Genomic DNA, 17,130 nt, shown 5'->3' on the forward strand with positions numbered 1-17,130 from the left:
AAAAAATCAGAACGATAAAAGAATTTCTTATAATTCGTGAATACTGATACGAAACTACTTCAAAAAATTTAAATTTATAAAATAAGACAATATAAATAATTATATTTTAAATAATTTTTTTGTTAAATTTATTTAATTTTTGTATAAATATTTGTTTTTTTTTTATTTATGCTATTTTTTTTATATTTTGAATTCATCGAAAATCAAATATAAAATTTTTTAAATATAAAATTTTAATATTATATTATAATTTTTTTTAAAAAAAAATTTAAACTAATAAAATGATGACATATATTTCTATAAAATAAATACAAAAATTTTGCGATTTATGTCATCAAATAGGTGGTTGATGTGACTCAATTTGATACGGAATTTCTAAACATTTATAAATATTAGGGAAAATGATAAATTAGTCCCTAAACTTTTAAATCGGGGATAAATCCATCCCTGAAAATCTAAAAATACTAAAACGCCATTTACTATTCAAAATGTGTGACGGATTGATCCTTCCGTGCAAAATGCTCTCCCAGACGTAATGGAGAGGGGTGATTTGTCGCTTATTTGGCGTGTGTTGGGCTTAGACTACCGTAACGGTGCACATGTAAGCAAGGTGGATTGAGGTTAGGGACGAATTGGTCCCTGGATGGAAAGACGACGTCGCTTTTCTGTTTGCCCTATTTGTTCAAATGGAACTCGTTCGCCATTACCGTTGTTCATTTCTGTGAGTGATTGAGTGTGGGGGTATTGTGCAAGCTTAAATGGCCAGTGACGGAGCCTCATCCAGCTCACGACGCGTTCGACTGCCGCCAATCGTGAAATGCGTGGAAGCTTCAGAGGAGAAGGACGAGATTGCTCCGACGTGTAAATACGGTGTGTACGCCATATTGTACAAATTGAGAACGACGACGAACTCCAATAGATTGTTCTTTGGGTGTCCATTCTTTAAGGTATGTTGGTGATTTTATTTGGTCAGTTTGATTATAGGGGAGTTGATTATGTTCTGTTTGTTTTGGAATGATGAACATGCAGCTGAAAAATCCCAGTCACTGCAAGTTCTTCTTATGGCTGGATGGCCATGTTTCAACAATAAGAGTTCTTGAAAAGTTTATTACGGAGAACGAGGTTGATGATCTGAAAGTGAATCTTGGGAAGAAGGTAGTGGAACAGAAGCTGATTGATTTGGAGAAGAAGGTGTTGTATCTAGAGAGGAAGAAGAATGTTAATCTGTATTTGGTTATTCTAGCAGTGGTTTGTGTAATTTTTGCTTCTGTCATTGTCAATCTTGGCTGAAAAGTAGGTAAAAAAAATTATGTAATGTAGTATGGGATGAGTTTCCATTTTGTTGTATGCTATTCGAACAAAAAATGTTGTAAGCTAAATTATGATATATTCAGCAAAGTGATTGCCCTAAGCAAGTGAGTGGCATAATTATTTAGAGATATGATTATATATGTAAAGCATAATTTAATCTCATGAAAGAGTTGTTAATATTGACAAAAGAAGTCAACTACATGTCTACTGCCAAAGTAAGGCATAACTTAAGCTTGCCAGCTATAGATAATCACATTGTTTCCAAAAAGAGTTGCTTAGTAAAATAACAGTGTTTCTCAAAAAGATGTTGATGTCATGACTAAAGTCTAAACATGTGGCATTAACTACTTGGTTTGTTTAGTCCTGGAGTGGGGATGAACTTAAACAGCCGTTGAGTTGCTTTGCCTGCTGCTGCCAAAGTCTGTAGAGATGCTTCTGATGTAGTTGGTTGTTGTGGAGAGGGGAGATGCTGCTCACTCTGGGCAGGTGGAACAGGCTGCGGGGGTTTATTTGTCACAGGCTTCCTCCTAACTGGTTGCTTAGGCCTAAATGTCCCTCGTGCAGGGCGTGATATAGACTGGGCTGGGGGCTTAAATGGTGCTTTTGGAGGCATTGATTGTGTCTCAACCGCTGCTACTGAGGGACCAGATTCTTGCTCATTCATCGGTGCAGCGTTTTCATTGGAATTACCCTGCATGAAGGTCGAAACAAGTGTGAAATGCAATGAAACCAACAAGCAACAACAATAAAATGTCACCAAAATTGTTACCTCATTAGCAACTGACTGATTAGCAGAATTTTGTTCAACATGAGGAGGGTTCGTAGCAGCAAGGGGACTCTGTTCCACACTCTGATATGAGGCATTATGTAAAATGCATCCAGTTAGTTTAAACAGTCCTAGTGAAGCACATTATATCATAAGACATTTAAAACCATGAAGTATTAAAATATAGACAAATAGCACCCTAACTAAAACTAAAATAGACACTTAAATTCCTGAGTTTATTATCGGGGGGACAATTACATTCCTGGGAGAGTAAGGATTACCTCTTCCTCGGGGCTGACTGTGACAAAGGTAGAACCACAAGTGATTGAGAGTCCTTGGCCTTTGTTTTTGGTTTTTTCGTCTTTGGCTTCCAATTTGGGTTGGATGGGGCCCCTTTGCACGTTTTGTAGTTGTGTCCCCTCTCATTACACTTGCTACATGTGACATAGAAACTTCTCTTCAATTTGTCACCATCAATAACAGCCTCAGCTGGGTCTTTCTATCTGTTATGCACCTTGGGACGTCCAATTGGCCTTTTTAACACAGGTGGAGCAGGCTTAGTAAACTCAGACCTTGTCCAGTATTCCTCACTCGTTACTGGCTGGATGAAGTGCTCGTATGTCTTTCTAATGGACTCCATACATAGCCATGGATGAACATAATCATCGGGATTATCATGCCGTTTTCTAATTGCTGCTATAGCATGAATGCACGACATCTCTTCACAGCAGGACAACAGTTTCACAACAACAGAATGGCATAAACATGACTAAAAATTGAATGAACTAATATAAATTCACAGCATGGTTAATATCAACAGATTCACAGCATGTTAATTAGATTCACACCAAGCATGTCCAAATTCACAGCATGGTTAACATCATCTATGAGTAAAATTGAAATTCACATCAACTATAAATTCATAGCAAATACACAGCATGATAATATTGAAATTTAGGAACCTGACTGACCAGTGAGTTGCCATTTGTTACACGAGCAGCTGTGTTTGATCAGATCCACATCAACTTTGGATCCTTTATGAGTGACTTCAAACTGTTTGCGCTCGTTATCACCAATCCACTCCGCTGTCCATTTGTTGCTTGGTTTCATAAGCCTTTGTAGCCTTTTCTCTTGCACTGGTGCCAGTTTTTCCTCATGAGTCCCCAGAAGTTTCTTGTGTTGAACCATTCACCGCATCACATAGCACCGTAACTCCTCGCACATTGTAAGTATGGGCTTGCTTTTGTACTTCACCACCTTTGCGTTAAACGACTCGCACATGTTATTTGTTAGGTTGTCGACCTTGGGACCATGGCTAAAGTATGCTCTAACCCAGGTAGCAGGTTCAAATTTCATAAGATAGGCCCAAGCATCCTTGTTCACTACTTTCAGTCTTTCCATAGTTGTCTTGAACTCTGAGATGGTTGTGCATCTAGCACACTCCCACACAATTTCTCTTATATACAGATCCTTGAATCGGTTTATGAAATTCTTCCACATATGCATGACACAATTTCTAACATGTGCACCAGGCATTACCTCTTTCAGTGCAGGTAGCAGTCCCTAACAACAATGAAGGCATGAAGCCATGTTTACAACAATATATAATCCAGTAAATGACTAAGACAACAAACACGAAATGACAAAAAAGGAACTAACCTTCTGTTGATCCGACATAAAATTTCAACCGTGGTTGCCTACATGCATCACCAATATCCTCCTGTAAGCATGTTAGGAACCACTTCCAAGATTCTTTGTTCTCGGATCTTGCAACTGCGTATGCAACCACGTAAAATTGGTTGTTGGCATCCTGTGTAACAGCAGAAAGTAGTTGTCCCCCATGGTATGTTTTAAGAAATGCTCCATCTAGGTGGATCAATGGTCTGTAGCCACTCTTGAATCCCTGCTTGCAGGCCTCAAAACAAACATATAACTTGTCAAACATAGGGGCTGCTTGAGGCTGATGAATCAGGTCTAGCAATGCAGAAGACCTAGGGTTACTTCTATGTATCTCTAATAAGTAATCCCTCAATTTGCCGTACTGTTGCCTTTCGTTACCCATCATCCTCTCCCTTGCCTCCTTCACAGCTCTATACACCATCTTTGGGTGTGCAGTAAGGTCAAAGTCCTCCCTTAAAAAATTAATAGCTTCATGGGTTGTCATATGTGGCTGCGTTGCCATCCTCTTCTCCACCTTTTTACTGATCCAGTGTTGATTAGGGGCGTTGCTTCTAAGGTCCCTTGCACAAGTGTACTCGTTTCTATACGTCTTGACTTGGAAGCATCGTAGTTGCCGATTGTAAGACAAGTGGGCAATCCAACCACACTCTCCATCCTTGCATCCAACCATAACTCTTTCCCTATCATTCTTTATCCACACCAACTCGGCCTTCAGCAATAAAGGTGTCCTTTACCACCTTTTTGAACCTCTCAATTGTTGCAAACCTTGTTCCAAGCTCAAATCTTCCCTCTCCGAAACTATATTGGTCATTGAACTCAGGCCAATGATGTTTGTTTCCCTCATCATCAGAAGAGACAGGTGTATGCAGCTCCTCAGATTCATACTCCCATACAATATCATCACCATCCATGTCTACATCACTCACGTAGTCTACTAGTGCTGGCCTTGCTCCTCTGGCCCTATTGGGCTCCGTTGCAGGCCTAGATATATTGGGCTCCCCTGCAGGCCTACATCCACTGGGTTGTCCATCAAGTCCACTGCCTCGGACTCATGGCCAGGCCCTTTCTTTCTTGCAACAAACCTTGTTCTTTGAGACACATGTCGCGCTTGCTTCCTGGGTTGCTTACTTGGCTGAGAGGTTCTCTTAGAAGAATGAGGCACTTGTTTCCTCTTCCCTCTGCCAGACACAGATCCACTGACAACATCTTCTCCACTACCACTGTTACTTTCATTACCGGGAGGTGGAGGTGCATACGACTCATCCTCTGCACTCTCGTAACTATCGTGCTCTGTCGACGACTCACCCAATTCATCCACCTCGACACCAACATCATCTTCCGCTGCCTCAACGTTTTCCTTACCAGCATAATCTACAGGCTCTGGGTCATCAATAGGATGATCAAAAAATATATAGAACTCATCAGTATCTTTATTTGTCATCTTTGCTTGGCGCATCTGGTTGATGCCTGCATCTCCCCTCAGAACATGCAGCCCTGACTCTATATCCTTGCTCTTTGGGTCATACCAGTATGCCTCCTTGTATGATTGATATCCCAGTCTTTGAACAGTGTTATCAAATCACCGAAATTTACAAAATTCAAGTCCATGGGGGGGGGGGGGGAACCTCTCAACCTTATCATCGAGATAAACTAACTCACCAGTCGGAGCCCGTTGAAAGTAACCCCCGTGATGGAAAACAGGAATCACGAAAATATCTACCATCTGCATCATTGTTTGACTCAACGATTACCACTAAGCATTAGAAAATACACAACTACCTAAGCCATAAACCACACACAACACATCTTCCATGCCCTCCCAATACTACATTACACCTAAACCCCAACCCACGACATGCACAGCAAATAACGTTCGAAAGTAACAGTCACATCCAGTTTCGCATTAAGGGTACTTACCACTACCGATGACACCCGCAACTCCACCAACAAAACTTCACTAGCGCAACGTTACACGAAGACGACGACGAGAAGAAGATCAATCGTTTTTTGTTGGAGGGAAAAGATCATACATATGTGTGCTAGGCAAGGTTGCGAGAACCGGACCGGTCAATAAACCGATGAGGTCACTGGTTCAATGGTTCACTGGTTCGACCGGGGTTCAACCGGTTTAATTAAATATTAAATAAAATTATTAAAAAATTTAAAAATAATTTTAAATATATAAATTCAATAATTTTTAACTTAATAAAATTTAAAATTTCACATAATAAATTATCCATAACTTAATATTAGAGGTTCACAAACAACTTCTAACATCAAAGTTTATAACTAAACAACTTCATAGATCATTAAGGAAGAGAAATATAGTGATATTAAGAATTTGAAAAGTGCCATGTTCAACTCTTAAGTAACAAGTTTAAAAACAGAGCAATTTCTAGAAATTTGGGTAGCAAGTAGCAGCAAAATATAAGCACATGAATCCAAAAATTGCAATTAACATGAGAAAAGCATGGATTGCATGTACAGAGGCAGCATCAAACTTAATTTCACAAGTATAGTTCAGCAGGGCAGCAGGTAGAATCAGGTCACATGAAACAGAAACAACACAGTAATGATCACACCAACATCATTCAGCAAACAAGCAGTATTAAGCCATGTTGAATAATCAAGAACGGAGAAATTATCAGGCCTAGAATCCTCTAACCACAACCTAGCTACCTAACAGCATATATATCTATCTATTCTAACAAACAGATGCATCACATAATATAATATACCTTGAATAATCCAAAATTCTCCCATGGCCAGCTTGATAAATGAGCACTACCCATTTCACTGCACTAGGTTCTGCTAGTTTAAGATATTTACAAACCTTGTTAAATGTATGTATGGTATCTTTCTTCTGAGGAAAAACTCTTACTTTTGTAGCTTTCTTTTCTTTCTGTATTCTCCTAAAGCTGAATAGAGCCCCAAAAAACTATGGCAGCCAACGAGCAGAAACTGGAAAAGATCCCAAAACCAAACAATAATGATAATATCAGAGAAGAAGGAAAGAAAACAAAAAAGAACCAATTTCTTAATTCTATATTATGATTAATCAGCAATCTAACTAAAATTAATAACAGAATTAATAAAAGAAAGTAAAAAAACAGAGCAGGAAGCAGGGATAAGGCAGGGGACCTGAAATGTAGCAGAGACAGACTAGAAAATGGAAAGGGGAAGAAGAGCAGAAGTAGTGCCGCCCAGAGTTGGTGGTGGCCGGCTGAGCTCGCGGCGGCGCAGAGAGCGGCGCGAGCGGCGGAACAATGCAGGGCAGAGAGATTCAGCTTCTCTCTGTGGCAGTGACGAGAGCTGAGTGGGGGCAGAAGCGTTCGAAGGAAAAAGGAGAGGCGAGAAGAGAAGAGAGAAGGTAAGAATGGTGGTCAGCTTTCCGGACGATGGGTCACCGGAGACTGCTGTTGTTGGCTGAGAGCGAGACGAGGAGGCGGGGGCTGCTGGCGCCTGGCTGAGAGAGAGAGAGGGAAGTAGCACCGTAGTGGGTTAGGGATTTGGGTGAGTGAGACTGATGAGAGGGAGGGAGAAGGGATGCCGTGGTGGTTGCTGGGAGCTGATGTTGGCGGCGGTGTTTTCTCTCAAAGGTTAGGCAAATTAGGGATTTGGTTGGAATGTGAGAGTGAGACAGAAGGGACAGGGTCGGGTGTTTTGGGAGTGGCATTTTTACGTTTTTTTTTTTCGAGAGAGAACTGGTTTTTGACCTGGCCGGTTCATTCGGTTCACCGGTTAACTATTGATTCGGCCGGATTTTAAACCGGTTTTTTGCAAGACGGTTTTGCATGTCAACCGGACCGGCTATAAGAATCACAAAATAAGTGCTGACACTGTTTTTAAATTTTAAGTGAGAATTGTTTAAATATTTTTAAAGAATATCTTCATTATGTCCCAATATAACAATGTACTACTTACTACTTAGTTATTTAAAAATTTTCTCAAAAAGACGTGCTAATCCAAACAAGGTTATAAATTTATGTAAACCATTTAGTAGTATTCTACTTTTAGTGACTTGATGTTAGATGCATGTTTTATTAACCTAATCTAATACGCAATGTGTTGTATTGTTATAGTCTACAAAACTCAACCATAAAATAATTATCATACAAAATCTCCTAATTAAATCTTGTCAACTTTAGTTTAATCTATTAATTGCGTATGACTTGCAAAAGATTATTGAAATAGAGTGTTCAATTCAAAATTCAAAACCTTAATTAATATACAATTGTGTTTGGTAAGGGTTTATGCAAATTGAACATTAATTAATAAATGTCATGAAAAAAGATTTCACCTTACTTGGTGATAGAGGCTTGTTTTTTATTGAAACACAGAAAAGACCCAAAAAAGGGGGTTAAAGTCTTAAATAAAAGCAAAGTAGAGAAAGAGAAAAACTTCAAGTTCAAGGAAGAGAGGGGAGAACTTGCAAAACATTGCAACTAATTATGCTATTATTAGTACTCTATCGTTTTAAAAACCGTGCTTTTCTTTAAAAAGGAAAGAAAAATATTTAAAGAACAATCAATATTATTAAAATGAGAAAGTATAGGGAGCCAATGATCTAAGCGTACAATGTGTACAATGAAGGTTTAAAAAGTATTAGAGATATAGTTATTAGTGTTACTTTATCCTGTCAGGTTACACTTTTGGGATGAGTGGTTTCAGGCATGGTGTTAGAGTTCTAGATCCAGAAGGTCAAGAGTTCGAATCTTGGTAAACCCAAAATTAACTTTTTATAACATGAGATGTTTATTATCCCTGGTATCCGGATGGTTATTCTGGATAGTATAGGTGATGTTTATTTTATTCATAAACCAAAGATTTAGCCCATTGTATATATTGTACGTTTAGGCCATTCACTTCCTAGCACTACTCTATTAAAATTTGTATTGAGTGTGTCAAATTTAACTCTTAAAATTAATTCAAAAGATAAATGATGTCTCACACTTATAAATTCTCTCTAGATATATTATAATTAAAAGGTGTGAAATTTACATAATATATTCTCTCTTGGAAAGTGAACAACTGAACATTTATGAATAGGTGCTTTAATAATATTGAATTTAATTTTAGATATAATATCATAAAATTACTTATTTAAAAAATTTAAATTAATAAATAGAGATAAATGGATAATTTTTTTCTTTAATATTGTATGACAACGTAAATTTCATAATAAAATTGTGAAAGAATAGGAAAATAAAAGAATTGTGAAAGAAAAAGATGAAGAAATTTTATTGATTGTTGATTGAATGAATTGTAAACTATGAAAGTAAAATTAAGTATATATATAGTATTGGCCTATGAAAGATAAAAGTAGATAAAGATAAGATATAGAGATAAAGATAAGATATAGAGATAAAGATAAAGATAACTATAAGATAAGATAAAGACTAAATTATCATTTAATTTGTGTATTCTGTTGGGCTGAATTTGTGGGCCGTGAGACATCTTTATTGTTGTCATGGGCTAAGGTGGAAGAGTGATTTAATACGCCCCCGCAAGCTGGAGGATGAAAGATGTCAAGAACACTAAGCTTATTTAGATTAAGATGGAAGGGTTGAGGAGACAAAGGCTTGGTGAAGATGTCAGCTAGTTGCCCAGAAGAGGGAATTGGGAGAAGTTTCATCACTCCAGCTTGAGCTTTTTGTCGAACCAAGTGACAATCAACCTCTAAATGTTTGGTCCGTTCATGAAAAACCGGGTTAGCAGCAATATGAAGAGCACTCTGATTATCACAATATAAAACTGGTGGGCGGATAGGAGAGATGCGTAAAAATTGTAACACATTTAGTATCCATTGAAGTTCACAAGTTGTGTTAGCAAGTGCACGATATTCTGCTTCCGTGGAAGAGCGGGCAACGGTGGTTTGTTTCTTGGTCTTCCAAGAGACTAAAGAACTGCCTAAGAAGAAACAATAACATGTTAAAGATTGCCGAGTGTCAGGACATCCGGCCTAATCAGAGTCACTGAAGCCGAGAAGCTGAATTTCTGATTCCCTTGAAAAGAAAAGTCCTTTACCGGGACTAATTTTCAGATATCGTAACACATGTTTGGCAGCTTGAAGATGAGATTCAGTAGGAGATGCCATGAATTGACTTAATTGTTGAGTGTCATACATGATGTCCGGTCGAGTAGTGGTGAGATAGATAAGACGGCCAACCAAACGACGATATACAAAAGGGTCGGATAGCAAGGGACTTTTGTCTTGATATAGTCTTGTGGTACTATCCATTGGAACAGAGGCAGGTTTAGCACCTAATAAACCAGAATCATCCAAAAGATCAAGACAATATTTTCTCTGAGATAAGCAAATTCCCTTCTCCGATTGAGCAACTTCAATACCTAAAAAATATTTTAATGGGCCCAAGTCTTTAATTCGAAAGTGTTGATGTAAAATAGACTTAATGGCAGCAAGTTCAGAAATGGAATTACCAGTGAGAACAATGTCGTCAACATAGACTAAAAGGATAGAAATTTGATCACCAATGAATTTGACAAATAAACTATAATCAGACGAGGTCTGCTGATATCCATGAGATAGCAAAAGATGAGAAAGTTTGTCATACCACATAGACTAGATTGTCGTAAACCATACAGTGACTTTAGTAGCTTACAGCATTGATTCGGTTGAGGAGATATCAATCCGGGTGGCAGAGTCATATAAACATCCTCAGAAAGATCCCCATGTAAGAAAGCATTATTGACATCCAACTGATGTATAGGCCAATGCTTCATAGAAGCCAATGCCAAAACTAATCTGATAGTGGCAGGCTTGACAACAGGGGAGAAAGTTTCCAAGAAATCAACACCTTCAGTTTGAGTGAACCCTTTAGCCATAAGACGTGCTTTATATCGATCAACTGAACCATCAGGCTTGCGTTTGATGCGATAGACCCATTTACAGCCAACCGGCTTAACCCCTGCAGGGCAATCAACAAGACGCCAAGTTTTGTTCAGCTCAAGAGCATCCAACTCATCTTTCATAGCACTACGCCAATTAGAGTGTTGATTGGCGTCCTTAAAAGACTTTGGCTCAACGTCAGAATGTAGAGATAAAAGAAACTTTTTATGTGAAGATGAAAGAGAAGAAAAATACATGACTGAAGATAAAGGATACTTGCACTTTGAGGGAGATTGATTTGTAGAGATGAGAGAGGAATTACACAAGTAATCAGAGAGATATGCTGGAGGTCGGTGAGGCCGGTCAGAATGACGAGGATGGGGTTGCTCAGGTGGTGAAGAAGGTGATGGGGGATGAGAAGGTGATGGTGGACTGGTGTCTAGTGTTGAAAGTGATTCGGTGGTCATGGGTTCAACTTGGTTAGGAAACGATAGTGAGGAAGAAGGAGAGGTTGTTGGAGAAAATAAAGAACTAGGTGGAGTTGGGTCAATGGGTATAGGTGAGGGTTCAACTGGAAGACTAACTGAATCTTGTTTTTGAGAAGGTGTGTTTGGCAATGTTGGGCTGAGTGTCTGGAATTGGACATTTTTTGTGACTAAGGGCAAGATCTTTTCAAAAAAATCACGTTTCTAGAAATCTCAATTCTTTTATCTTCTAAAACATAAACAATATACCCTTTAAAACCAGATTGAAAGCCAATAAATACAGCCTTTTTGGCTCTTGGATCAAATTTTGATCTATTTGCCATTTGGGTAGAAACAAAACATAAGCATCCAAAAACTTTAATGTCATGATAATTTGGTGGATGATTGAATAAAATCTCAAATGGTGTTTTAAAATTAATTGCGGATAATGGAACTCTATTAAGTAAATAAACAGCATGTCTAACAGCATAAGACCAAAAAGATGATGGTAAATTAGATTGAAACATAAGAGCACGAGCTATGTTCAAAATATGTTGATGCTTGCGTTCTACCCTTCCATTTTGTTGAGGAGTTTCAACACAACTACGTTGATGAATAATGCCCTTTGAATCATAAAAATCAGGTAAAATAAATTCTGGTCCATTATCGGAACGAATAGTTTTGACTTTGGAGTTGAATTGTGTTTCAATTAAAGTAATAAAATTTTTTATTTGATTCTGTACTTCTCCTTTTGATTTTAATAAAGTAACCCATGTAAAGTGGCTAAAATCATCAACAATAGTAAAAAAATATTTATGATTATGAATAGAATTTTGTCGAAACGGACCCCAAATATCAAAGTGTAATAAATCAAAACTTGCATTGGCTTTGTTAAAACTTTGAGAAAATGAAAGTTTCTTTTGTTTAGAAAGATGACAAATGTCACAAGCCTCGTCATGATGCATAGAGATAAAAGGAAATTGTTTATGTAAATGATTAAGTCTTTGCCCAGAAAGGTGTCCTAAACGAAAATGCCATATATTGGAAGGTGTAATGGGTGGAGATTGGATGGAATTTATGGAGTGTGTAGTGGATGAATTTTTACCGAAATTGGGTTCAAAGACATATAATCCCTCTCTCATTCTGGCCAAATCAATTGTCCCCAAATTGTTGCTCTGTAGAGTGCAAGAAGAAGATGAAAAAGTGAGTTCACATATGAGTGCTGAAGTAATTTTTGAAATAGAGATAATATTAAAGTTAAAATGAGGTAAATAAAGAACATCATGAAGAACCAAGGATGGTGAAAATTGAACGATGCCTTTATAAGAAACAGTAGTTCGAGAACCATTTGGTAAATGAACAATAATAGGAGAAATTTGTGTGTAAGAAATAAACCAAGACAAATTTGATGCAATGTGATCTGTGGCACCAGAATCAATGATCCAAGTATTCAAGAATGAATCTCGATTTGAAGAATTGTTAACAGTAGAAAAGGTATTGAAGGAACAAAGATAATGAGTAGTTGGACTTGGCAGAAGCTCAAGTTGGTTTGAAGGACGAGCTTCTTCATTGAAAGGAAGTGCCATGAAAGAAAAGTGTTGGGCTGACGAAAGGTCCAAAAGAGACTCCGGATGAAGTTGCTGGTGTGCCCTTTCTCCTTGATCCACGGATGTCAGCAGAGTTCAAGAGGAGCTCTGATACCATAATAAAATTGTGAAAGAATAGGAAAATAAAAGAATTGTGAAAGAAAAAGATGAAGAAATTTTATTGATTGTTGATTGAATGAATTGTAAACTATGAAAGTAAAATTAAGTATATATAGAGTATTGGCATATAAAAGATAAAAGTAGACAAAGATAAGATATAGAGATAAAGATAAAGATAACTATAAGATAAGATAAAGACTAAATTATCATTTAATTTGTGTATTCTATTGGGCTGAATTTGTGGGCCGTGAGACATTTTTATTGTTGTCATAGGCTAAGGTGGAAGAGTGTTTTAATATTTCACATTTCTTAAGAATTAAGCTAAAAAAAAGTAGTTTTTACAGAAGAGGATGCACGCACGCCCTAGTATTCCCTAGTATAAAACTATTAATGTACTTCTACCTAATTTAAGTTTTAAAATAATTAATTTCATGACAAATATATAGATATATATTTTGATTATTATTTTTTTAGAGTTTGAAATTAAAATTTTGAATTCTCTAATGCGGGTGGTTCAAATATGAAGAGTTCTATTTGGATGGAACGTCGTCAGAGTTTGCTGTGTATATATATATGATTGCAATATATACCCATGCTAAAATATTTGAATACGTGCTATTTTGTCACACACATATATAATTATATAAATTTCATTGTTTTAGTTTCATTAATGTACTAGTTTCTTCAATGCAGTTGTTAGCTGTGAAATAAGATAGACCACAATACTCGTAAATTAAACGTGCAAGAACAAGCTTCTTTCTTTTCTAATTTATATGTATATGGAAGTAGAATTAGAAGGTCCTCATAAGAATCATATCAGTGATCTGGAAATAAAACAAGTACCAAACAATTCATCATTGGGTCCTAAGCTCCTAATTATTGAAACCTAATTGTGCCATGCATGTACATCGATTTATTTCCAGCCTCAAACTTATTATTACATGTCTTAAACCTAATTTATATTTATGGTTAATATATCTATCAATAAATTATAATAATAATAATAGGAATAATTAATTAGATTATTAAGGAAACAACTAAGGTGGTATATATAAGAAAACGTGGCTCTTCATCTTTTGCATTTTTTTTTCTTTTTCGTCTTTAAAAATTAATTGGGACAATACTAATGTTGTATAATAATTCCGCATGGGTAGGACGATGAATTGAAATATTAATTAGTCCATAATGATATTCATGTGTTGATGATGCATGCATGGTAGGTTTCATTGGAGTACCGACACCTACCACACGTGTCAGATGCAAGTGTGTTCTTTGACTTGACCGCTCAAGTATGGCCTCACCTCACAAATCACAAAGTGAGTGAGTGACCAACCATTATTGCCCTACCTTAACTTATTAGGGCTTCAAAAATCTCAATCACTTTTAATTGATTTTCGGATACATATAAATACAGATAAAGATATACTAACTAGCCAGTTAGTTGATGCTAAGGTAGCCAGTTCATCATATCATTAATTAATTACTCAGTTTCTCCAGGAAAATTCACATATTAAGGATTTTTTTTTTTTTTACAAACATTGAATCGCTTTTGGTGAATCTTTCTTTTCAAACCACCAATAATGAAAGACCTAGTTTCTAGCTACTTGACAATTGATGGGAAAATTGTTTCGTTTATTCATGTGCTTTACAAATCTAAATTAAATCTAAGGTATCAAGGTTGTTTTTCCTGATAATAATTATAATATATAACCACATCATCATCATCATCATCATCCACATTCATATCAAATACATCCCAGTCCGATAATCTGGTTTTGCTAAATACAGCATGGCTGTCGCTGTCATTATTAACTAAGAGATGAGAGACACTTTGCTCTTATTTATTGATAACTTTACAAAATACACCACCGTACAATTTCTCTCAAAAATAATATTTCTTATTGTTATAATTTTTTTATAATAAAATTAAGCAACTAAATAAATTTTCAACCTTAATCACGCATTTATTCTTCTTCTTTTTTCTTGTCCTTTTTTATTATTATCACTTTTTTTTTTATATCTGTTCAACAAAACTATTAAGTAATTTTTTAGGCATTGTTTTGTTATTGATGCAAGCAATGACCGAGCCACATAATAAGAAACGGAGCAAATGATCTCTCTAGTTTTATTTTTTTACATTTAAATTATATGTAAATTTTAGTTTAGTCTTTTTCAAAATTTTATTTTAATTTTATTTTATTATATAAATATTCTTTGTCCCTTTCTAATATTTCTCCGTCCCTATATGCAAGGTTCTTTGTATTTAGCTTTGACTTGATTGATTTTAAATTTTAATTAATTATTTATTCTTGATGTCAATGTTAGAGGAAATTTTAATTAATTAAAGATCAGTTTTTGTACGTTTTTCTCATAAAAAATATATAAATTTTAATATATAACACAAAAATATTGATAAAAATTTTTAAAAAATGTCTAAAATATTGATACCCAACTAATGAAATACACACCGCACAAATTTTTTTTTATAAATATTAGTGTAAAATATAAAACTTTTTGTGCACAGCACAAAAAATAAATTTTAAAAGATCACATGTTAGAATATTAACACCCAATTAATAAAATATGTATATTTTATAAATTTTGGTGCACAATAAATATTTTTTATAAAACTACATATATAGAACATTGATATCTAATCAACAAAATACGTATAACATATAAATTTTTAATCGACTACATGTCCAAAACATGAATTCATCTAACTAATACGTTAATACATTTATAGCAAAAATTTATATATTATATATAAAATTTTTTGTGCCATATATATCAATATGTATTTTTGAACTCTCTAATAAAAAAATTTATGCTAAAGAAGCACAAAGAAATAAAAGCATATGACATACGTATGCATTTTTTTTGTCTTTTGCTGAATTTGTGATAACTTGATTACACTTAATTACTAAAACACTCGTACATGTAATATCATCGGTTTCTTTTAACGAGAGACTGCACATACTATATTTAAAAAGTGATATTATTTAAATAGAATAATAATAATATATGGTTTAATAATAGTATACAATTTTCTAAGCAATACTACTAAAATTATTATCTTTCCTTTTCAGTTTTAGTTTTTACACTGATATCTTACCAAGCTGCTTAATTACTTAATTATGTTATTTTTTGTTTGATTTATAATTATCTTCTCATTTTACCTTTTTTTTTTCCTTTTCATCATAAGAGACTTTAAAATGACCTTGGATAGAACGTCAGGAACGAATTGCACTAAACTACAAAGTTGATCTGAATACATGATTGAAAACGAAATAATACACTTTCATTATCTCACTTTTACGATTTTACTATTTGATCTGAAATTCTGAATCAACAACTGTGGGCGCAAAATAATTAAACAAAATGAGTGTGATTAGAATAACTAAAAACATGAAAATTATTAACTATATATTGGTTGAAATTATCAATCACTTAAAGCGGTGTGTCGTATAGAGCACAATCAAGAGTCATATATTATAAAAGTAATTAAAGATAGACATATTCTTGATTCCTCTACCACCTATTATAAAAGCGAAGTATTCCTCGTCATTAAAAGAAAAAAAAAAGAAGAAGAAAGGTGAAGTATTGATTGTTACTCTAGTATATGTTTGCGTGTAAAAGCCAGAAATACGGAAGCATAAAACTAATGACAAGATCCACACCAGAAATAAATCTGTTTCATAGATATAAAACAACAATAATAAATAAACAAATATTTTCAAAATAAATGTGTTTGGTTAATTAAGATTTAGGAAGAAGAAGAAACAGAGGTAGCGAAGCAGGGTTGTCACTTGTCAGGAGTGGCTGTTGGGTTGTAACTTGTGAGCCGTTGGATGGATACCAAACTGCCCAATGCCGCATCCACATCCATTGATCTTCAGAATCCCCTTCACATGGATCTTTGTCTCTACTCTCAACACTGTTATCATTCATTCTTTATTTTAATTGCATTTCTATACTACCTTTTGTTACTGTCCTTTTCTCATTTAGCAATCAAGGTTAATAAACATTTCATTTCTACCAAAACCAAAATTAAATGCACACAAAGTCTCTCTTATAATATTTCAATTTTTCAAAAATTTTGGATATTTTTTTATTTATTATCCACATGGTATTCTGAAAAAAAAAAGAAGGCCATAATGCTATTCATGTAGTTATTTTATTTCCCATACACACAATATATTTCTAAGTTTTTCAAAAGAAAAAAAATGTTTTTTTTTGCTATCTCTCACTTTCAGAGTTTCAGAACTTGGATGTAATGATAATAGTAATAATAATAATAATTAGATAATGAGTAGGTCTATATTTTCTTGATTAGTCCCAATAGGATGACCC

At 35.1% G+C, this 17,130-nt stretch overlaps 1 protein-coding gene across 1 annotated transcript; it reads right to left on the reverse strand.

Moving 5' to 3' along the window:
- Positions 1 to 3,265: 3,265 nt before the first annotated feature.
- Positions 3,266 to 4,427, reverse strand: LOC140177751 (uncharacterized). The gene is made up of 2 exons (XM_072210909.1): positions 3,753 to 4,427; positions 3,266 to 3,640 (listed from the first exon to the last, which is right to left on the reverse strand). Exons 1-2 carry the CDS (start codon positions 4,425 to 4,427, stop codon positions 3,266 to 3,268), a joined length of 1,050 nt encoding a protein of 349 aa, XP_072067010.1.
- Between the last annotated feature and the right edge of the window lie 12,703 nt (positions 4,428 to 17,130).

This window comes from Arachis hypogaea, chromosome 13 (genome assembly GCF_003086295.3).
Source record: "Arachis hypogaea cultivar Tifrunner chromosome 13, arahy.Tifrunner.gnm2.J5K5, whole genome shotgun sequence".
Lineage (NCBI taxonomy): Eukaryota > Viridiplantae > Streptophyta > Magnoliopsida > Fabales > Fabaceae > Arachis > Arachis hypogaea.